Source organism: Neovison vison, chromosome 1 (genome assembly GCF_020171115.1).
Source record: "Neovison vison isolate M4711 chromosome 1, ASM_NN_V1, whole genome shotgun sequence".
NCBI lineage: Eukaryota > Metazoa > Chordata > Mammalia > Carnivora > Mustelidae > Neogale > Neogale vison.
Window position 1 is genome coordinate 274,998,293 of NC_058091.1, and position 23,106 is coordinate 275,021,398.

At 50.3% G+C, this 23,106-nt stretch overlaps 2 protein-coding genes across 11 annotated transcripts in view; one reads left to right on the forward strand and one right to left on the reverse strand.

Moving 5' to 3' along the window:
• Nucleotides 1–8,330: 8,330 nt before the first annotated feature.
• CD74 (CD74 molecule) lies at nt 8,331–17,205 on the forward strand. Of its 2 annotated transcripts, XM_044231385.1 has the most exons (9): nt 8,331–8,605; nt 12,628–12,800; nt 13,009–13,088; nt 13,563–13,625; nt 14,310–14,405; nt 14,732–14,816; nt 15,652–15,843; nt 16,286–16,348; nt 16,603–17,205. In XM_044231385.1, exons 1-9 carry the CDS (start codon nt 8,529–8,531, stop codon nt 16,611–16,613), a joined length of 840 nt encoding a protein of 279 aa, XP_044087320.1. In that variant the 5' UTR covers nt 8,331–8,528; the 3' UTR covers nt 16,614–17,205. The 2 variants fall into 2 exon arrangements, with proteins under 2 accessions (XP_044087320.1, XP_044087325.1); XM_044231390.1 differs by lacking the exon at nt 15,652–15,843 and having other exon boundaries at nt 8,332–8,605.
• A 1,125-nt stretch (nt 17,206–18,330) lies between these two features.
• Nucleotides 18,331–23,106, reverse strand: part of TCOF1 (treacle ribosome biogenesis factor 1) — a 37,421-nt gene continuing 32,645 nt past the window's right edge. For 7 of the 9 annotated variants that reach the window (XM_044231460.1, XM_044231433.1, XM_044231452.1 and 4 more), the window contains 4 exons: nt 21,094–21,636; nt 20,261–20,358; nt 19,483–19,526; nt 18,331–18,830 (listed from right to left, as the gene is read on the reverse strand). In XM_044231460.1, the coding sequence (XP_044087395.1) occupies nt 19,500–19,526; nt 20,261–20,358; nt 21,094–21,636 (668 nt within the window). In that variant the 3' untranslated portion in view covers nt 18,331–18,830; nt 19,483–19,499. The remainder of the gene's footprint in view (nt 18,831–19,482; nt 19,527–20,260; nt 20,359–21,093; nt 21,637–23,106) is intronic. The other 2 variants (XM_044231407.1, XM_044231398.1) reach the window with 2 other exon arrangements.

Here is a 23,106-nt window from a genome sequence, read left to right on the forward strand (position 1 = left end):
GCATCGGGCTCTCTGCTCAGCGGGGAGCCTGCTTCTCTCTCTCTCTCTGCCTGTCTCTCCATCTACTTGTGATTTCTCACTGTCAAATAAATACATAAAATCTTTAAAAAAAAAAAAGATTGTATTTATTTGACAGAGAGAGGGAGTGATCACAAGTAGGCAGAGAGGCAGGCAGAGAGAGGAGGAAGCAGGCTCTCCACAGAGCAGAGAGCCGATGCGGGGCTCGATCCCAGAACCCTGGGATCAAGACCTGAGCCGAAGGCAGAGGCTTTAACCCACTGAGCCACCCAGGCACCCCTGGAACTTAGTTTTAAAGGTAGATTCAGGTTAATGAATTTTAGAAAAGATATTTCCCGGCTGATGCTGAGTTTTATACCCCATTAGGAAACATAACGTCAGGTTGCCCCACTGTTGGCAATACTAAGTTTGATCACTTGGTAGTGACAGCAGTAAAGCGCCTTTCCCTCTCTGCGACCAGCAGGGACCTTCGTGATGATACTGCAGTGTGTGGATATCCTGTCACTCTCTAATCTTTCATCTCATGGTTTTGGCATCCATTGGTGACCCTTGCCTGAACCAGCTATTACACTGGGCTTAGAAAAAGGTGATTTTCTAATTCTATCTTTTCTTTTCTGTTAGTTTTCTGACATTCTTCTGTAAAGAAGAATTTTTTCTTTATCGATTAGGATTGAACAATAGTTTCTTCCAAAGAGGCAAGGTAAATTATTTTAATTGGTTCTGGAATTGTTCCATATTTGGGTGGCAGGTGCCCATTCAAGTTGGATCCTGGATCCTTCTTTTTCCTCTTTTTTAAAGGAGTTCCATTTAAAAAAATTTTTTTGTTTAGACAGAGAGCATGAGCATCAGGGAAGGGCAGGGGGTAGGGAGAGAGAGAATCTCAAGCAGATTCTGCACTGTGTGTGGAGCCTGACTCGGCTCAATCTTATGACCCTGAGATCATGACCTGAGCTGAAATCAGGAGTCAGACTCTCAACTGAGCCACACAGTTGCCCCAGCTCCTGAATCCTTCTGACAAATCCCAGTAGTCCGAGCACTTCCTTGCTTTCTGGAAAAAAAGATGTCTCCAACACACCTACCTGTGTTTTCTTTTCCTCTGCCCTGTGATCCAGCTATGGGAACTTGGATGTGAATGCAGGAAGTCTGCCCCAGAGCTCTTTTGTTTAACTGCAGGGGCCAGTCTCAGCACTGACCTTGCTGTGTGACCTTGGGCCAGTTCCCTTCCCCTTTCTGAGCCAGACTTTCTCCATATGAAAAACGGGGGAGCCAAATCCTACCTTAACCCTGTATCTCTCTAAGGATGTGTTAGATACCAAGCCTTTCTACTTTCTATTTATCTCCTTCCCCATGCAAGGAGCGAGGGGTGGCACAGAACTGTACTGGGCAGTGGAGCCTTTGTGACATTTGGGACTTCTTCCTTTAGAGAAGATGCAGGGAACCCTCCTCCACCCATCCTGGGGAAACTCGGTCTTGGGGTCCACCCTCCTGGCTGGAATTAGTCTACAGCCTCTTCTGGGCAAGACTAGGTTGATCTTTGGGGTCATCCTCCGCTTGACCTAAGGTGGTTTCACAAGGGCAAGTATTTAGGCTGCCATTTTGTTGTCACAATCAGCTTAGAATCAATTGACTTTGATGCATTTTTTTTTCTTGATTTTAAAATTTAATTTTACTTTGTATCCAAGCTACAAATTTACGTATTTAAAGAATCAAATACTTCTATAAGGCTTGCTGTGAAAAATAACATTTCCTCACCTTCCTCTTTATACTACTTCAAACTTTTTTAGCCAGTTCCTTTGGAATTTATCTCTGTATCTCTGAATAACTTCTGGTATTACTTCCCAATTTTTCAATTTTAAACAATATCTGGTTGGTTTTTCACAGTGGAAGAGGAAGATTTAGCCCTCTTTCCTCTTCTGTCCCTCCATGTCACTCTTTCTGTCCTCTCATCCTCCATTACGTCTCTGTGGTGTGTATGGTTATGTATGATCAACTTTCAGTGTTCACCATATTATGACAGTGTGTATACCGTTCAATTTGAACCACACAGTGTACGAGGATTACTCTACATTTCCTATATAACTTTTGTTTTCCCAAGACTTAATAGTTGTCTTGATTTTTCACTTATTTAATTTTCTTTCTTTTTTTAAAATTAGGTTATTTTAATTACAGTATAGTTAACATGCAGTATTATAATAGTTCCAGTGGTACAATATAGTGGTTTAATAATTCTGTACATCACTCAGGGCTCATCATGATGGGGTACTCTTGAATCCCCATAGCCTCTTTCACCCATCCCCCACCTGCCACCCCTCTGGTAACCGTCCTTTTGTTCTCTAGAGCTAAGAGTCTGTTTCTTGGTTTGTCTCTCTCTCTCTTTCTCTCTTTTTTCTTTGCCTTTGCTCATTTTCATAGGTTTCTTAAATTTTACCAAGAGTGAAATCATATATTTGCTTTTCTCTGATTGACTTATTTGCTTAGTATTATATACTCTCTAGCTCCATTCATGTTGTTGCAAATGGCAAGACTTCAGGTTTTTTTATGGCTGAACAATATTCCATTGTGTTCCATTCCATCTTCTTATCCATCACCTTTTGATGGACACTTGGGCCCCTTCTATAGTTTGGCTACTGTAAATAATGGTGCAATAAACAGAGTTGCGTGTACCCCTTTGAATTAGTGTTTTTGCATTTTTTGAGTAAATACATAGAAGTGCAACTGCTGAATTGTAGGTTAGTTCTATCTTTAACTTTCTGAGGAAACTCCGTGCAGTTTTCCGGAGTGGCTACGCCAGTTCACGTTCCCACGAATGGTACATGAGTGTTCGTTCCTTCATTTACTTAATTTTCTATGAAATTATCATAATTTAATCTTATACTCTCCAAAAATGATCTAAATTGCCTCTCAGTACATCCAGGCATATCAGATATCTATCAAGTTTGTCTTGTGGAGTTGTCTTTCAGAACTTTTGGGCCTGATCCAACGTAAATGTTTTGTTTAACTCCTAGAGTTTCTGTGCGCTACCCTCCTGCCAATCCCGGTTCCCTCTCACGAACTGAATTTCAGTTTCCCCTGTCCCAGGTCTTCTCTTATTTTTAGTGAATTTCAGTTTGGTAGAACATTACTTCCTGAAGCTTTCTGAGAAAGGAACATTTTTGAGATATTGAATGTCTGAGAATATCTTAACAACACCCTCCTGTATTTGATAATTTGGCTTAGTAAAGATTCTAGGGTGGAAATCATTTTCCCATAGACTTTTGAGGGCATTGCTCCATTATCTTCTGGTTTCCGGGGTTGCTGCTAAGAAGTCCAAAGTCACTGTGATTCCTGGGTTTCTGTATTTTTTTTTTTCCTTTTTGGAAATTTGGAATTTGTGGAATCTTTGTCTTTATTTTTCTGAAACCTCAACCATGATATCCCCTGGTTTGAAACTGTTTTATGCCTTTTCCTTGGTACTCATTGGGCCCTTTCAGTTTGGAAATGTATGTTCTTGAGTTCTGGAAATGGCACTGAGTTATTTCACTGATGATTTCTTCCCCCTGATTTTCTCTGTTCTCTGTTTCTTAAACTCTGATATTTGGCTGTTGGGCTTCCCAGATCGGTTTTAATTCTCTTTTCTTTTCTTTTAGATTTTTCTTTTTACCCTTGTGGGAAATTTATCTTTCTGAGATATTAAAAAAAACTTTATCTTCCATCTACTGACTTTAGTGTCTTCCTTTGTACTTTTAATCTTCAATAGCTGTGTTTCTCTTCTAACAGCACCTATATCTTTATAGCATCCTATTCTTGTTTCCTGGGTACAGGCGCAGGAGCATCTTTTATATCCCTAAGACTATTCATGCCCATTTGCTTTTTTGAGGTCTGGTTATTTGTTTAGTTCATTCTCTTTTATGCTGGAGGCTTTCTTCAGATGTTCCATGATCTTTGATTGTCTAAAAAACCAAATGGAAGCTGTGATCCATGAGTAGGGCTTATCGAGGGCTTCCCTGTAGCATTATCTCTCCTGTGGGGAACCCCCCAATGTTAGTATATTTAGATCATTCCTCCTGATATGGTCATGTTCCCCAAAGAAGGATCTTTCCATGTATTATCTTGAGGGAAGGACCCTACCTTCTAGCATTCTGGGAACTGGGAGGGAGAGAAGGTTGGGACTCTCAGCTTTAGTACCAGCCCATGCCCTTTACTATGCCTGGGGATAAACTTCCAGTCTTCTCAGAGGGGGAGGTGTACTTGGGGAGGGAGAGGAAGTGGGAATATCCAACTGTTTCATAAACCGAGCTGCAACCAATCCTCTTCTTTTTAGCCCCACCTTTACGCCCACCCAGTTGCCTAATAACCCAGTTCCTGAGCCTGTTCTGCCATGTAAATAGGTAGCTTCTCGGCTTTTCTAGCTGTGGCTTTAGGATTTAGCTTTCTGGGGTCTGCTGTGGGATCTACCGCTAGTCTATATGCTCTACAGCTTCCAAAATTCTGCTGCTGTTTTCTCTTCTGTCCTCTTTGTCCTTATAGTTTACATAAAAAAAAGTCATTTGAGAGAGGAAGCAAAGCTATATGTGTGTTCTAGCCATCCTTACCAAGAAATCTTTTTTTAAATTGAGCTATAATTCACACACCACAATATTCAAGCTTATAAAATTGTACAACTCAGTGGTTTTCCATATATTCACAAAGTTGTATAACCATCAACACTATCTAATTCCAGAATATTTTCATCACCCCAAAAGGAAACCCTGTACCCGTTAACAAGCATTCTCTATACCCCCTCCCCTGCCCCCTCCCCACCCCCAGCCCCTGGCAGCTACTAATCTTTCTGTCTCTATGGATTTGCCTATTCTAGACATTTCGCAGAAATAGAATCATACAATATGTAGCCTTTTATGTCTGGCTTATTTCATTTAGCATAATGTTTTCCAAATTCAAACATTTTGTGGCATGAATCAGTACTTCATTGTTTTTAAAAAACAACAGTTCTGTTGAGATTTTCACTCCTCTTTATGGCTAAGTAATATTCTATTTTGTGGACATGCCACATTTTATTCACTCAGTCATCAGCTGATGGCTGTTGGGCTGTTTTCACTTCGGGGCTACCAGGAATAATGGCGCTATGAACATTTGTATACAAGTTTTTGTGTGGGGGTGTATGTTTTCATTTCTCTTGTGTAGATATCTAGGAGCAGAATTAATGGGTCACATGGTAACTCAGTGTTTACCTTTTTGAGAAATTATCAAATTGTTTTTCAAAGTTGTTGAACTATATTATTTTTTTAAAGTGAACTCTGTCCCCAGCATGGTGCTCGAACTCACGGCCCTGAGATCAAGAGTCTCATGCTCTACGGACTGAACCAGCCAGGCACTCGGCTGCACCATTTTACATTCCCACCAGCAATAATGACAGTTCCACTTTTTCCACAGCTTGGTAACACGTGTTATTATCTTTTTGATGATAGCCATCATAGTGGGTATGAAGTGGCCCTTCACTGAAGCCTTGATTTGCTTTTTCCTGGTGACTAGCAATGGGGAGCATCTTCCCACGCACTTATTGGCCATTTCCACATCTTTGGAGAAAAATCTGAAATCCTTCGCCCGTTTGGAATTAAGTTGTCTTGTGACTCTTGAGTTCCAACACCTCTTTCTATATTCTGGACATTAGATCCTTATCAGATATGTAACTTGTAAGTATTTTCTTCTATTTTATGTGCTGACTTTTCACTTTCTTAATAGTGATCTTTGAAGCACACACACTATTTTTCTTTGGCACTTATCTTTTAAGAAACGTCTTTCAAGGGATGCCTGGGTGGCTCAGTAGGTTAAGCGGCTGCCTTCAGCTCAGGTCATGATCTCAGGGTCCTGGGATAGAGCACCGCATCGGGCTCTCTGCTCAGTGGGGAGCCTGCTTCTCCCTCTCCCTCTGCCTGCTGCTCTGCCTACTTGTGCTCTCTCTCCATTTCTCTAAAAAATAAATAAAATCTTAAAAAAAAAAAAGAAATGAAACAAGATGGGATCTGGAGGGAGAAAAACCATAAGTAACTCTTTTTTTTTTTAAAGATTTTATTTATTTATTTGCCAGAGACAGAGGGAGAGAGAGCGAGTGAGCACAGGCAGACAGAGCGTCAGGCAGAGGCAGAGGGAGAAGCAGGCTCCCTGCTGAGCAAGGAGCCCGATGTGGGACTCGATCCTAGGACCCTGGGATCATGACCTGAGCCGAAGGCAGCTGCTTAACCAACTGAGCCACCCAGGCGTCCCCATAAGTAACTCTTAATCTCACAAAAAAAACTGAGGGTTGCTGGGGGCAGGGGAGGGAGAGGGGGATGGGCTTATGGACATTGGGGAGGGTATGTGCTATGGTGAGTGCTGTGAAGTGTGTAAACCTGGCAATTCACAGACCTGTACCTCTGGGGATAAAAATATATTATGTGTTTATAAAAATTTTTTTTAAAAATTAAAAAAAAGGAAATAAAAAAAGAAATGTCTTTCAAAAGTCTTACTTTAAAAATAGCTTTATTGAGTTATAATTGACACATACTAAATTTTACATATTAGTGTGCACAATCTGGCAAGCTTTGACATATGCATACATCATGAAAATAGCTCTACAATCAAGATAATGCCCCACAGTTTCTTTCTGCCCCTTAGTCCTCCTTCCTTTTTGTCCCTTCCTGTGCCATCCGACCTCCATCCTCATCTCTTTTCTTACTGTATATTAGTTTGCATTTCCTAGAATTTTATCTAAATGGAATCACATAGTATATACTCTTTTGTTCTGGCTTCTTTCGTATAGCATAATTATTTTGAGATTCATCCAGGTAGTAAGAGTATCAATAGTTCATTCCTTTTTATTGCTAAGCAGTATGCCATTGTATGGATAAATCACAGTTTATCTAGTCACCTGTGGATGGACATTTGGGTTGTTTCCAGTTTGGGGCTGTTATGAACATTTGTGCTGAAGTTTGTTTGGATACATGATTTCACTGGTCTTGGTTATCTAGAAAATACCTGCTAAATATTTGAGTAACAGTTTCATTTCTTGAGCATCTCTGGTAGTACCAGGCTCTGGGCTAAATGCTTATTTAATCTAACATCTCTGCAAGGTTAGTGTTAATAGTCCTTCCTTTCCAAAGACTATAACCAGTACAGACAGGTCAAGGGGCTGGCTCAGGTCATGGGTCTAGGGTCTTTCTGACTTGGGATTTGAACTCGGATCTGGTGCTTTGAAGGCCATGTCTGCTTTTTCCCCCTCCCCTCAAAATATTTACACCATCTCCCTTTATTCTTGAAATCTAAGACTCATTGAATCTTCGAACCACAAAGTTTTTTTTTTTTAATTTTTTAAAAAAGATTTAATTTACTCATTCACGAGAGACAGAAAGAGAGAGGCAGAGGCAGAGAGAGAAGCAGACTCCTCTTGCAGCAGGAGCCTGATGCAGGACTCAATCCTAGGACCTGGGGCCACCACCCGAGCTGAACGCAGATGCCCAACCAACTGAGCCACCCAGGTGCCCAAACTACAACGTTTTTAAATTAAAAACTACTATAAATTACTAAAAACAATTAATGTAAATTTTGAAATACACAAAAGACATAAAGATTAATAAAACAAATATGGTAGGTAAGCCACAAGATAGTAAGAAATGAAACCTTGCCAACGTTAAATCTTCCTCGGGTACCCTTCCCGGGCCCTCTGCAGAGGCCCCCACTGCCCTGAATTTGAACCACATGGTTTGGACTTCATGCGTAAGAGTAGAGTGGTTAAAACCAGGGATTCCCCACTTCTTGGATGCCTGATCCTGAGCAAGCACAGAGCCTCTCAAAGCCGCGGTATCCCTACCTATAAATGTCCCTACCTATATATATGAAATATAAACGGCCTCAAAGGGTCACTGTAGAGATTCAATGAAACAAACCATGTAAAACAATTAATACGGTGCCTGGCACAAAGGAAGGTTTAGTAAGTGGCAGCAAATGTCAGTACCAGAGCCTTAGAACCGTGGACGTGGGTTCATAAAATCCTCAAGTTAGAAGGGAGCATGGGGAACATGGAGCTCATCACCCCCCCCAACACTTCTGCACCCACTCATCAGTGGGGGAGCAGGGGAGACAAAGGCATTTTCTGTTTCAAAGTGATTTCCTGTCTAGGGAGTGAATGTTTGCCTATTTCTCACAATATCCAAAGTGCCTTGTGAATCCACAGGTCTGCCCAGAAACAAGTGATGAGGGCCCTGAGCAGCCAATGGAAGTATGCTGGCCTTTCTACCTGTCTGGGGAGCCCCCGCCTCCCCATCCTGCCCTGTTTAAGGCAGCTTTGCCCAAGTGGGGGGTATTTCCAGCTTTGTGGTTTTCACTTCCACTTTTACCAGGTGGGCGGAGTAGCCTCCGGTGGACAAATCAGATTCCTCCTCAGCTCCAGCTTCAAGAGGTAAGCTAGGCATTCAGGGTCCCAGACACCCAGGCAGCGGTGGAGGCAGCAGCAGCAGCAGGAGCAGCAGGAAGTGTGGGGAAGTCCAGAGGCCAGAACCATGGAAGACCAGCGCGACCTCATCTCCAACCATGAGCAGCTGCCCATGCTGGGCCAGCGCCCCAGTGCCCCAGAGAGGTACGTGTGAGCTGCAGGAGAGAGCACACAAATCCTGGACCACACAGACAGGCCTGGGTGCTGCAGGGGGAGCACTGGACAGGGAGCCATGGGGGATGGGTCCAGGCCCTGACTCTGGGTGGTTTTCAGCAAGTCTCTGGCCTGCTCTGGGCTTTTGTCCTCCCTTCTGTAAAATGGGGGCGCTTCTCCAGGGCAGGGGTTTTAAATTTCTTTGCATGATACACTTTTGTTCTCAAAATCTCAAGACAGCCGCAAATTCTCCCCCTAGACTTTCACACAGTATCAGCGGCTTCACAAACTGCCTGAAGGTGAACTGTGAATCCTGGGTTAGAAACCTTGGACTAGATTTGGAAAATGTTATGGATCCAGAGTTTCTCAAAGAGGATGGTAGAAGCTGCTCATCACAGTGGAGTTTCTCCCTAATCACCACAGATAGGTGTATGCGTTTGTATCAGGGAAGTGTAGTTGCCGGTGTTTGTAGAGTAGATGGACATGTCTGCCATTACCGGAGAGATGCTGGGAGGAGGCAGGAAAAGACAAGGGTGGGGGAGGGCTTCTGGCTATATTTTTAGAAGGGACTGAAGGTTGACATGGGTCATGCCCTGCCTGTGTCCCTCTCCCTTGTAGCAAGGGGCCAGCGCAACCATCCAGGGGACCCCAGGACCCCTTTCCCAGCCCCAGCATTGTTTCAGCCAGGTGTTTCCCTGAAAAAGAAAGAAAGGAAGGAAGAAAAGAAGAAAGAAGAAAGAAAGAAAAGAAAAGAAAAAGAAAGAAAGAAAGAAAGAAAGTTAGAATGCAGCTATGCAGCTACCCCATAGCCCTACTCTCCCCAGTCTTCAAAAAGTAATTTGCAAATTCGGGTAATTGGCTGTCTCAGTCTGTAGAGCATGTGACTCTTAATCTCAGGGTTGTGAGTTTGAGCCCCATGTTGGACGTAGAGATGACTTAAACATCTTAAAAAAAAAAAAAGTAGTTTACAAATTATAGGGACTCAGAGCTGTGATGTCAGCTGTTGCCAGGCAGAAAGGGCTTTGGGAGAGACACTCAGAGATATCATGAGGAACTGCATTCTAGGGGACAGGGGTGACCAGATATAGACCATAGAGCATGGCTGTGAAAATCCCAAAGAATCCCAGGGCTAGGAGGGCTGACTCTCCTGTGAGGGCTAGATTCTGGTCTAAGTTCTGCTGTTGTCATATGTGACTTAGACAAATTGCTACTTCTCTTTGGGTCTCAGTAATAGTAAAAGCAATGATGATACTAGACATGATAATAGTTCCCTTTCACTGACCACCTATCCCCAGTCCTCAGCCAGGGTAATTTCTATGATGAGTTATGTGCTAAATCCAACCCTAACTCTTATAAGTCCAGTACTTTTATTAGCCCCTTTTTACATAAGAGAAAATTGAGACGTTGTTAGGCTTTATTAGTTAGCAGCTTACCGAGTTATGACAGCTAGTGAGTATTGGAGTCAGAATTTGAATCCAGGACTAGCCTGATTTCAAAGTGTGAGCTGGCTCTGCCGTCTGGCCTCCTTGTAGAGGCAGGACTTGCAGAGAGGGCTGGGAGGGCCACCCAGTAAGTTGCAGACCTTGCAAGCTCAGTGTACAGAGAGGGTGCCCCCTCCTCAAATCCTTGCCTGGTTTCCCTTTCCTTCAGGGACTGCTTCTAAAAATGGCCCCGGTCCTGTGTGCTTGGTCCATTCCAGCTTGAGGTCTGTTCCTCAGACCCCTTTGTGAACTCTTCTGCCTCGCAACATTTGTATCATGGTTCCTGCTAGCTCTGGTTGGCTCCTGATTTCAGCCAATTATTATTATTATTTTTCATTCAAGAAGGAGGCAATGGAAAGAAGGAAATGAAGAGAGTGGTGGCAAGAGTTGGCAGTCAGCCAGAACCAGGGTATCCACATTCAAGAGGCAAAAAGAGGAAGAAAACCAGATGCTAAAGTTAACTATTAACTCCTCTGAGAATACTCAGTGCTAATTGTCCCTAGGTATGGAGCCAAGAGCTTTACTCTCATGATTTCTTTTTTTTTTTGTCTTGCGACTTTATTTATTTGAGAGAGAGAGAGTGCGTGACAGAGAGAAAAGGAGAACAGGCTCAGGGAACCCTACGACAACATGGGACTCAATCCCACTACCCTGGGATCATGACCTGAGCCAAAGACAGAGCCTTAACCTGCTGAGCCACCCAGGTGCTCCTACTCTCATGATCTTATTTTATGTAGCAAGTCTTTAAGTAGCTATTCCTTCCTCAGGTTCCTCAGAGGGGTTGACTTGCCCCTGCTCCCTGAACTAAGGGGGTGGCAGAGCCAGGATTCTACGCCGGGTCTCATCTCCAACATGACCCTGTAGATTCTTTGGCCTTCGGAGAAACTGAGGTTCAGAGAAGGTACAGTGGAAGGAAGAACTGGGACTGGATTGCGTGTGGGGTTGTGGAAGGGGTGAGCATGGAGACGAGCTGGAGAACTTGAACCAGGCAAGACCCAGCCTTGGGTGGACGTTCACAGAAGCCAGGCCACCCCTGTATCTGGTAAAGGCCAAGAAGCAGTACTTGTTTTCCACTCCTGTCTGGTCTCCTCCTTTTCCCCACGCGGGGTTTTTGCTTTCTCCTAACAGAACAGCAATCTTTTGGGCTGGACCTTGGCCCAGAACATGCAGAGGACTGGCAAGCAAAGAGCCAATGAAAATGAACTATATATGTGATGTCATGAGTTACTAGGCAGAAGGGTCTCCTGGAGTTTCCTAAACTGTCCTTGTTGGTTCCCAGAGTAAGCAGGGTACAGTGACAGACTGACAGTTTCTAGTGGGGTTCTGGTAGTCCCACCCAGTGAGGTGGGAGAAAACGGGCCAGGAGCTCTCAGGGTCCTGAGGCAGAATCCTTACGTTCCCTAAACTGTGACATGTTCATGTGCTCCCAAAACGAAGCCCAACAGCTCCAAGGACTATCTGAGGTCTGGCCACCCCGCCCTGTGCAGCCAATTCATTTAGAGAATGTGAGACACTCTCCCAGTCACACAGGCTCAGGCACCGTACTCCTACTGAAATCTATCCTGGTGGATAGTGCCATCTGAAATATGTAGGTGGTCACAGCTCTTACCTCAAAGAAGAAACCACCAAATCCTAGAATTGTGCAGGTGAGAGGCACCCACATGGCAAGCCCAGACAATGGCAGAGACTTGCTTAAAGCCAAGGAGAGTGTGGGGCAGAGGATGTGGCCCCAGAGGGGGTGGTCTGACTCTGCTCCTGTCTGACTTCGTCCACTGGCCCCAGCCTGCTCCTAAAATGTCAAGGCTTTGGGGCGCCTGGGTGGCTCAGTGGGTTAAGCCACTGCCTTCAGCTCAGGTCATGGTCTCAGGGTCTTGCGATGGAGCCCCACATCGGGCTCTCTGCTCAGCGGGGAGCCTGCTTCCTCCTCTCTCTCTGGGCCTGCCTCTCTGCCTACTTGTGATCTCTCTCTGTCAAATAAATAATAAAAAAAAAAAATCTTTAAATAAATAAATAAAATGTCAAGGCTTCACTTCTCGTTTTCAGGTGGGCCACATGCTCTGCTGTCCAGGGCCCACTTCCTTCCCTTTTCTCTGATTTCACTGCAGGGGTTGGGTAGGTAGGGGGGTGAAAACCCCCTTCCCCTTGAGGGCAGTCCTGATCATCAGGAGACCCCCTCAGAAAGAACCCAGGGAGACCCTCTATGGTAAGTCCTTGTTGCACAGGTGGGACTGAGGCCCAGAAAGGACAAGGCACTTGCCTCTGGCTCTTCCCCAGTCATCCTAGGTCCAGAGGCAGTGCTAGGATTTCTGCAGGGCTGTAGGAGGAGCAAAGGTAGGAACTGTGGGGCCGGGGCATGTCTTCAAGCTGGACAAGTGTCCATAGGCACTTGTTGTTTGTGCTTAACGTGTGTTAGGGGTAGCTGAGGGGGTGGCAGAGCTAACGGAAATGGGGGGCATTCCCCTGCTCTCAGTCAGTCCTTGGGCCAGCCACCTCTGTGGACCCTGCCCTGACCTATCTCCTTCCCCCCAACAGCAAGTGCAGTCGAGGAGCTCTGTACACAGGCTTTTCTGTCCTGGTGGCTCTGCTCCTGGCTGGCCAGGCCACCACTGCCTACTTCCTGTACCAGCAGCAGGGCCGGCTGGACAAGCTGACCGTCACCTCACAGAACCTGCAGCTGGAGAATCTGCGCATGAAGCTTCCCAAACGTGCGTGCGCCACCTCCATCCTGACCTCTCCCACCCACCATCCTTCCCTCAAGACCCCATCCCTGCCCCCAGCTGGGCCCACTCTCTTCTCCTTCGGGTCTGGGATTCGAGCCCCTTCTCGCTAGGTTGGAGATCTCAGTCCCCAAGACGAGTATCCTCTTCCCTGGGCACCGGGACCACACCCATACTCTACCTCCTGTCCCCACAGCTCCCAAGCCTTTGCACAAGATGAGGGTTGCCACCCCCATGCTGATGCAGGCGCTGCCCATGCCAGACCTGCTCCAGGAGGTAAGGACGACCTTAGGGCAGTAGAACAGGGAGGTGTCATCTAGCATGGGGAGGGCAGTGCTGAGGGACAGGGGCCGACAGCTGAGCAGCAAAAGCCCAGTCAAGGGGGAGGAAAGAGCCTCATCAATCCATCCCTGGGATGTTTACGAAAGGCTTCTTGTTTCCCAGCGCATCTCACAGCCGCCTCCCTTTTGTCATAAGTGGGTGATGTTTCTGTCACAAAAAAATCCGCTGCCCACAGTGCCCTGGGCAGAAAAGCTTATGCAGATCCGACCACTAAGGACGTTGATGCAGTGAAGTGACTTGTTTGAGCTCTCCTACTTGGGCTCCTACTCGTGGGGTGGTGGAGACAGGCCTGTTCCTGTGGGGCACCTGGAACTCCCGCCTCTTACCCAGACCTGGAGCGTTGGCTCTGTTTCAGGGCCCCTCCTCTGTGGGTCAGTACTGGTGACTCCCTTTTCTTTCCTTCCACAGCCCTTGCAGAATGCCACCAAGTATGGCAATATGACACAGGACCACGTGATGCATGTGCTTCTGGTGAGTGCCTGGCCATGGCCCTGCCTCCCCACCCAGGTTCCCCTGACACTGTGATCCAGGGCCTGCACCATTCTGGACTCACTGGACTAGCGAAAGAATGCCAGTGTGGCCCTTCAGCATCATCTGTAGTCTAGCCCTGCCGTCCACTTTTTTGAGTGTTTGAGATGGAGGATCGATCTGAGGCCCAAAGCCCGGAAGTGACTTGCTCAAGATGCCCGTTTTTCCTTCCCAAGTTTCTGCTGCATGTCTACTCTGTACCAGGCACTATGCAAGGCTCTGGGCTCACACTGGGAAGAAATCAGACTCTGCTTTCGACCCCACAGGGGTCCCAGGCTAACATGGCAGATAGACAAGTGACTAGGTGATAAGGGACAGGCAGGAGAAAGCAGCAGAGGACCCAAATGAGTCGGGGGAGTGGAGGGGAGTGTTGAGGAAGGGAGACCTGGAGGATGGGTAGGGGTCTGCAAGGAGTGGAAGACTGGGGGTTATGGGTAGGACCAGGCCTGGAACCGGGGTCTCTGAACTCCCGGCCCTGGGCTCGTACAGCTGTGCAGCTGGAAGGCCCTTGCTGCCTCCCCTGTCCTTGGCTCCATTATGGCAGAGGTCCAGGGAGGTGGGTGGCATGTTTCACCTTGTCTGCCAGAGAGCTTTTTAGACCTTCCTTCCTGTCTTGCTACCCCACAGGAGACCGACCCCCTGAAGGTATACCCGAAGCTGAAGGGGAGCTTCCCAGAGAACCTGAAACACCTTAAGAACACCATGGGGCCCCTGGACTGGAAGGTCAGCAGCCACCCCCTGCGCTGGCTCCCTCCTCATCCCTGACATCTAGGACAGGGCTGGGAGAGGCTCCACGAGGGCTGGGCCGGGGAGGCCAACCTTAGAAGCTAGAGGTAGGGCGCCAGCACCAACAAAGCCATAGCCATGAAGAGGGCTTGGAGCTGAGGAACCACCTTGACCAAACTCCATGGGTCTCTAAGCAGGAACTCAGCTACAGCTGGACTCGGCTGCTGGGTCCCTCTTGGACCTTCCACATCTGTCCCCAGGGGCAAAGTCGGGCAGGGTTGGAGGAAGCTATGGAGCTTGACCCCTTGCCTCGATCCTGTCAGGTCTTTGAGAGCTGGATGTATCAGTGGCTCCTATTCGAAATGAGCAAGAACTCCCTGGAGAATAAGCCTGAGGTTCCACTAAAAGGTATGCAGAGCGCGAGCCTTGGGATGCCAGGGCTTCTGGAAGCTCCCTCGATGCTCTCTGGGAGCTGCAGAGGTTAGGACCTAGAGCACTCCCAGATCCAAGCCCTGGCACTCTCCCAGTCTCTAACTCCCCCTCCTGTCTCTCCTGCCTATTCCTTCTGGGCTTGGCTGCTCCTCTGCACTCCCCTTAGAGGATGACCTCCGTCGTGGGGGACGGCACTGCACACATGGGCCTGGAGCAAAATGACTCGACACATCCCATCACGTATCGTCACAGTGACCTTCTCCACTCGACCCTGCACAGGCTCTCATGAGGGGGCTGGGGCAGGGCTCATGAGCCCAGCTGCAGAGAGGCCTCCCCGAGCTCACACAGCCAGTATGGGCCGGACGATTTTCTAAACCTAGATTTGTAGAAGGCACCTTTGATGCCATTGTGACCAATTCCCAGCTGATGTCTGAAGCCCTCTACAACGTGCTCAAAGAAAGCCCCATTTGCACTCAGATAACTCAGTAACAGAGGCTCAGACTTCCCGAGATGCCCATTGCTTTTCTCAGAAATAAGAATCATAGGAGCAATTCCAAACTTTAATAGGCATTGAGTGTCCGAAGAAATCACCAAGTTCTAGGATAAGTGTGCCACATGGCCATTCACATCCTCTTCGATCTCACACCTTGTTGGTTCAGGCCTCAGTTTCCCCCAACGGTGCCAGGGGTAGAGTGAGCACAGCCACCTGGGCAGAAGGCATTAGGCCCACAGCAGCGGTATGTGGATTCTGCTGAGACTCTGGCCCAGGGTCTGCTCACTTACTGTGTCTTCATCATGCCTGTCGCTTCAGCACTGACCCAGTGCCAGGAGGAGGTCAGCCGCGTCCCCGCCGTCCACCCTGGCACATTCAGGCCCCAGTGCGACAAGAACGGCAACTATAAGCCGCTCCAGTGCTATGGGAGCACCGGCTACTGCTGGTGTGTCTTCCCCAACGGCACCGAGGTCCCCCACACCAGGAGCCGTGGGCACCGTAACTGCAGGGGTAAGCAGTGCCCACTCAGCCAGGGAGTGCCCAAGGAGCAGAAGGGCCGAGAAGGCTGAGCGTGAGAAGGGCCTCCTGGCACACCTGGGACAGCCCCCCAGCTGCCCCCTTATCCACCTACCATGCACTCCTCAGCTGTTTGTCCATTGGTCCTTCCTTTCCTTACATCCACTCATCTACTCACTCACCTGTCCTTCTGTCCTTCTTCTGTGAATGTCACACAGCTGGCCATGGCCCATGGTGCACCCAGGGGTCCTACAGGTCTGCCCATCTCATGTCATCTCTCCCTTCCTGGGCCTGCCCTGAGCACACCCAGCAACAGTCCTGCCTCCACCAGGCATGAGGCCGGTGGCCGGGCTGGGAAGGAGGACCCTGGCCCCTCGCCAATGGGTGTGGGAGGCTGGACTGTCAAGTGACACATGGCCTTGCTGCTCCCTTGCAGAGCCACTGGACATGGAAGACCTGTCATCCGGGCTGGGTATGACCAAGCAGGACCTGGGTCAAGGTAAGGGCCCCTGTAGGGGTCACCCGGGCTCCAGCAGCTTATCCCCCTGGAGGCCGAATCCCTCAGGGCCGGCGGGTCGGCATAGCAGAACCGTGGGCTGTCCTCCAACCTCCCCGGGACATCCTTTTCACACCTGACGATCACCGTTAGGGCCCGTAGGGGTGGAGACTCCTCAGCTCTGAGATCCCAGGATGCTGAGAAGGGGCAGGGACGACAGGGGACCCCAAACCTAACCTGCTGCTTCTTCTCTGTAGTGGCCGTGTGAGAAGAGCAGATGCTGACGCCAGCACACAGCCCGCCCTGCATGGCCACTGCCTCCTTGCTCCCCTCCATCCCCCAACCCTAGCCCCTCTTCTCCTTCTCTCACGCACTGCTCCCACACTCACTGTCTCCCACTCTGCGCTGCCTTGCGGGACACCCTGGCTCCTGGCTCTCCATCATCCTTAGATACCAGTCACGTCAGGGAACACAGATTTAATGATGCAGGAGGGCCCTGTGGCCCAACCCCCCATCAATCAGCAGGAACATGTGGCCCAAGGCGGTAGACTAGGAGGTACGTGCTATGGGAGCTTCAGCCTCCAACATGGGAGCCCCAAGATCCAGGCGCACGGATGACATGGAGGGTGCACGGAGAAGAGACAGTGCTCCCCCACACCCAACATGTCTGCCCTTTTGACCTTGCCTTTCTAGCCTGTTTAGCTGGGGGAAAGAGCCACCCTTCCCCTCTCCAGCAGCACACCCAGAAGAACCAGCCTCTTTACAACACCCCCACCCTGCCCACCCCTTCCCTGTGTGCAGCCAAGCTTATCACTGGCCCTCAAGGCCACAGCTCTGAGAATAAAAGGTAGTAAGTAGGACACTTCTGGCTCCTGATTGTTGTTGGGATCTGGCTCATGGACTCCAAGGAGGTAACCGAGACCTTGAATCCAGTGTTCTGGATGGGAGGGCATAGCCCAGGGAGCCCAACCCCAGATGCCCGTAGGGCCTGGCCAGGCTGCGGGCATGCACTTTGGACACATACGCTCTTGGTTTCCATGGTAACACACAGGCATACTCTACTTCCAAAAAAAAAAAAAAAAAGGCTCTTACCCAGAGTTGTTTAAGTTCAAGTTCCTCTTGGTCCAGCTTCCATTTTTCCCCAGCTCTGTTTTCACTTCCCTACTAAGGACCACGTGAGTGAGGATGGACGGCAGTGACACAGGTGCCAGTGTTGGGACTGCCAGGAAGCAGGGGCTGTGGGGAACCAGGAGCTCATGCCCTATGTAGACCAGACCCCTGTTCTAGGCCAACACACTTAGCAGGGGAGAAAAGCTAATACGGGGCAGGGCCCTGAGAGAAGGGTGCAGACGGATGCCAACCCAAGTCTCTAAGATCTCTGCCCAGCTCTCTCCTCTCCTGCATATCTTCTTCCTCTCATTGGCAGAAGGCTCAAAGCCCTGGAGAGAAAGCTCCCTGTCCCCTGGGGCTCCACACTGCTCTGGGCAACGGCACAGCTGCCCTCACCACATCCTGGAGATGCGTCACCCTGATGTAGCTATGGAGTTCATACATTTCTTGCCTTTGTCATTCTAGAACCTTCGTTACCTGAACACAAGGGTGACTCAATCCTAACTGGTTTACCTGTTCCTACTCTGCCCACGGTCCTACCTCTGGGGACCTGCCTCCTGCTCACACCTGAACTTCCAAAGGTGGTCATCCCCTACTGCCCCTCTTCTACTTCCTGCCTCTGGATCTTGGCCTGCCCCTAACCCAACAACCGTGATGACGTGCGAGGTCCCGCTCAGCAGAGAGGCCACTTTGGAGAGTCTCGTTCTCTGGCGACCTGTCCATTCCACTCACCACAGTGTCCCAGAGCCCTGGTGTGTAGTCAAGAGCCAACCCTGTGCTGTGGTTTGTTCACCTCCAAGTGTCAGCCAGACTCTCCCTTCTAGGAGTAAGTCAACTGCAAAACAGTTGTCGCGGATGCACTGGGAACTCACACCTTTCCTTTAAGCCTTTTATTTTCTGAGTTGTTACAAAAAACCACAAACAAACAGGGAAAACTGACAGAGGACAAAGCCTCTGCATCAGCCAGAGACCAGAGACGTGGAAGGAGCTGTAGGCTGGGCCTTGCTAGGTCTGCAGGGCCCAGAGGTGGAAAGTCCAAGGCCTCTGGGCCTGTTGGGTTTGAAGGGAGAGGGGCAGGTCACTTAAAAAAATATATATATACTGTACACATCTCTAGGAAGCGATCTGTGTCAGGACAGAAGTCAGACGCGGAGTCAGTGAGTGCAAGTCCCCAGAGCTGGACGCTTAGCCGCCACCCCCTCGGACGAGCCTCCCCTCAGGGCTCACTGATCCTCAGGGCTCACTGCTCCGCCAGCGCGGACACAGTGGCTGGCGGGCTTCTTCTGGGGAGGAAGGGGAGTTAAAGATTTAGTTCCAGCCCATGGTGGGCAGAGGGCTGAGGCACGGGGCTGGTCGCCACTTGGCTAGGAAATACCTGGGTGAAGAAAACACATCCAGACGTGAGATTTCCCGACCATTTTTTCCAAAGGGAAAAAAATAAAATCAAAACCTGCAGGGGAGAAGCCTGAGCCACAGCGGGCACTTGCACGGACTGGGTCCCAGGAACGCAGCCAAGTGCTCTGGTGCCCCGCCTCACTCAATCCTCACTGCCAGCCAGGCGGGCTCTGGGTCCCTGCCATTTCCGGGAGGCTGGTGGCTGCTGGGGTCCCATCAGCCCATTCCCCACCACCTGGAAGCACAGCTCCATCGGAATGGCTTATCCTGAGGAAACTGTCTTCCTCCCAATGAGGAATGCTCTCAAATGACAAGAACACAAGGAAGAGGAAGTGGACAGTGGTGGGGAGATTCCGAGCTGTACTTGACCTCAAGCCTTACCCTCCTCTGCAAAGCAGCACTACCCCAGTGCCCATACCCAGGGAGGGTTGTGTTGGTCGCTGCCATCACTATTCTGGATCCTTCTGATTCTGCAGCTCTGATTCCCGGCACCGCCTCACTGGCCCCACTGACCTTGAGGTCCCCGCTCCTTCCCTCTGCCTGGGCCCTGCGACCAGGCCAGATGCTAGAGCTACGCTCCCACCCTCACCAGGAGGGGAGGTCAGCAGGGATCCCTGGGCCCCAAAGCATACCTGTCGCCGCGGGCCCCTCAGACTGTCTGCTCTGCCGTCTTCTTCTGTGAAGAGACAAGCATGAGAGGCTCCTGTGCTTGAAGCAGCGCCCCGCCCACCCCAGAAGCAGATGTGATGGTTCTTTCTTGAGGACTCGCAGCTCTCCCCAGAACAGATACTGGGTATACAGGGGTCCCCAAGGGCAGGGATGGGGCCCCATTTGCCCAGGAGGCTGAAGCCAACAAATGCTCAGCTTTTCTGAACACAGCTGAGGCTCCACTGACCACAGCGAGAACGGACCCGTGTGAGGTGTGGAGGGCCCTCTATTCGGTGATCAGCCTTTGGAACCCATAAAGTGGAGAGGTGTATTTCTGCAGCGGGGACACGATCCTGGCTGGGGGACACGACCCTGGCTGGGATACACAAATCCTGGGGAATGTCTCCTTCCCCTCAGCCTACCTGGCTGGCCTCCCTGCCCCCGACCTCGAGGCTCTCCTTTATCTGTCCCAAGAACATCCTTCTACCTCACAGAAAAAGACGGGACTCCCATGGCTTCTATACACACACACACACACACACACACACACACACACACAAGTCCCTTCCCCTCAGGGTGGCACCTGCCTTCCACCCATCTTCAGTGTGTCACAATTCATAAGCCCCCAACCCCTGGACCCTGAGAACGGCCATGGAGTGGGGACCAGGTCTGGCACACACGAGATGGGGCTGATCACATTCACCCTGGGGACTAGGTCTGGGTCCTTCTCCTGGCTGGAGACCGCTCAATAACTCACGCTACCTTTTTCTTCTTTTTCTTCTGGAATGGCGAGTCAGGGTCTTTGGTTGAGGCCTTTTTTACTTTCTTCTTCTTTTCCTTTTTTTCCTTGTCTTTCTTTTCTAAAGAAACAAAGTAAACCCCCTAAGTAACAGAAGCACTGGTGGTGGGGGGAGGTCAATGTCAAGAGATAGGGCTGGTCTCAAGGGATCCTAGAACCACTCTTTCCAATGCCAGGTCCCCAGTGCTGCCCACACTCTGGGGACCCATCAAAACACAGGCCCCAGGCCTGCAACCACCTGCACTGGTCCGAGTGGCCATGGGCCCGCCTTATGGTTTCGGCCCCATACACGGACCACCTGGACTATTACGATTTTTCTTTTACTCACGTTTTAAAACTTGTACACATTTACTTTAAGAAGTGACATTCTACCGTAACGGGAATATCACCTATGGAGGAGACAAGGCTGGATGAAAGGAGGTTCCACAGCACACAGGGTTTAGCGTGGAGCTCAGGAAGGGCTGGTGACCGTGACTTCCAAGGGGAACCTGCTATCCAGGTGCCTGGGCCACGGAAGCAGGAAGCAGAAGCGCACGGCAAGCCAGCATTGGGGGGTCTGCAAGTAGGCCATGCCCTGTGGCGGACTCTCTGCGTCTCCGGGCGGGCCAGCCCAGGAGCTCCGGGATCCAGCTCTGGCTCTGCCACTACCATCCCCTGGCCCCACACAAACCAGTCGGCAGTCTTTCCCTTCGGTGCTCGCTGCACCCCTGCCCCCGCCCCCCCACGGCATGCTGACTGGAGGCTCTTAGCCTGGGCCCAGGAGTCTGCTCTGGGCTGCGGCTGGCTGGCCACTTACTCTTGTCAGATTTCTTCTCCTTCTTGCTTTTTGGGTTGCCTTGGTCTCCAACCTCAACCTTCAGTGTCCCTGGCTCCCCTTCTGGCTTCTCCTTGGCTCCTCGGGAGCCGGGAGCCTCTTTCTCCTTCTCCTTGATGTTACCACTTGCTCCATCTTTCTTGGCTTTCCCCTTGGGAGTCCTGAGGGCCTTTTCTGGCGAGCCAGCACCCTCCCCACCTCCCCCAGCCACCAGCTGCTTCTTCTTCTTGCTCTTGGGGGCTCTGGCGGCCGTCTGGTCCCCCGACAGCTTCCTCTTGCGGCCCACCCGGCCCTTCCTGCCGGTCTCCTTGGCAGCATCCGCAGCCTTCTTCCTCTCCTGCTCCAGCAGCTCCGTCAGGACCTTCACCACCGAGGCCTGCACCTGGGCCTCATTCAGGGGCCAAGGTTCGCTCAGGAGGCGCCGGCTGATGTCACTCTGCAGTGCCAGCACTGAGGCCTGGGGGTTCCCGGCCTCCTTCTTGGCCTTCCGGGGCTTCTGAGGCGTGGAATTAGCCTCTTTTCTGCCTGTGGAGAAAGGACATGGGGTCACCATCAGGGAGAGCCAGGAAACAGGCTACCGTACAAGGGCCAAGGAGGGGATCTAGGGACACAGTCCACCTCCTCTGACAATGGTACGGACAGGGAAAGGGCGGCCCAACAGTCACTCTGCCCAACCTCTGGCCTCACACCTTTCCAGCAGCCTCTAACTTAGCTTTTTTAACTTAGCTCTTTCGTCTCCTTGCATTCAAGTCAGGCTAGAGATGGAAAAGGACTCCAGAATCTTAAGGAGGGGGCGTGAACTCTATCAACAAAAATGAAAACTCAGATAGGAGGGAGACGGTATTGTCCAGTCAGAAGTCCAGAGATGGGAGACAAGAGACTTGGATTCCAGGTTTGCCTATCACCAGCGCGCTGGGGAACCATGCTCCTCCCACAGCCTCGGTGTCCCCATTTGTAAGATAAGGGCTTAGATGAACAGTGAGGCCTCTGTTCCAAGTCACAGATTCATGGTAAAAGCTGGTCAGAGGACAAGGCAGCTTAGGGGGTGACAGGCATGGTGTATACACACGTGGCAGCTGACTAAGCAGGTTTGCTGCCTGCCAGAGTGACTTCTGGTGCAGCCTTTGTTTAGAATTTTCCACGCCTCTGCTCTCCTTTGATAATTGTGTGCTGACTACACGTGTGAAAAAAACCGACCACAGCCCCCTCTAAAATGTCTCCCTGTAGCACCCGCCTCTCACCAAGAAGGCTGGGGAAGAAAGTGAGCAATGACTCTTCTGCTGACCCAGCAGCGGCGAGCTGCGGCTAAAGCCAAGGCTGGGGCAGTGGGTGCAGGGTGACATGAGCGGTGTCCCACTGCTGCCCCTACCTCCCCAGGTGCCTCAGCAGGTTTCTGCTCCTTCTGGGCCTCACAGACACAAGAGTGCCTATACGCAGGCTCTGAAAGACGCCCGGGGGCTGTGCCCAGGGGCTCGGCCCGGCTCCCCGTCACGGGGCTGGGGGCTGTTCCCAGCAGCAGACAGTGGGCCCCCATCGGGAGCTCACTCAGCTCTGGCCCCAGTGCTGTGGTGGGCTAGGGGAGGTGAAGACGGCAGGAGGCGGAAGGGTCCCCAAGGCAGACGGAGACCCGATTCAGTTGTTTAGTGCTTTTTGGCAAGGACAGGGGGTGCGGGGAGAGGGAAGCTGAGGAGGGCACGGTTCGCGCTGGCAACCTCCTTCCCCACAGCCCACTTCTCAGCTGCCTGTCTGCAAACACCGCAGAACACCCAAGCTGGGGAATGCCCAGGGCTGTCGCAGGCATGCCCATCACAGCTACCTGTTTCTCAGCGCTGGCGAAGTCAGAGTTGGCTGATGTCCCTGGCTGGGGGACCTCAGCAACTCCGGTCTGCCCTCTCAACGCTATGTGACGATTCTGTGTGCCATGCTTTGACACTCCTTGGATGGCTCTACTGTGCCCTGTGTGACTAGACAGAGGTCCAGTGTGGCCAAGGTCCT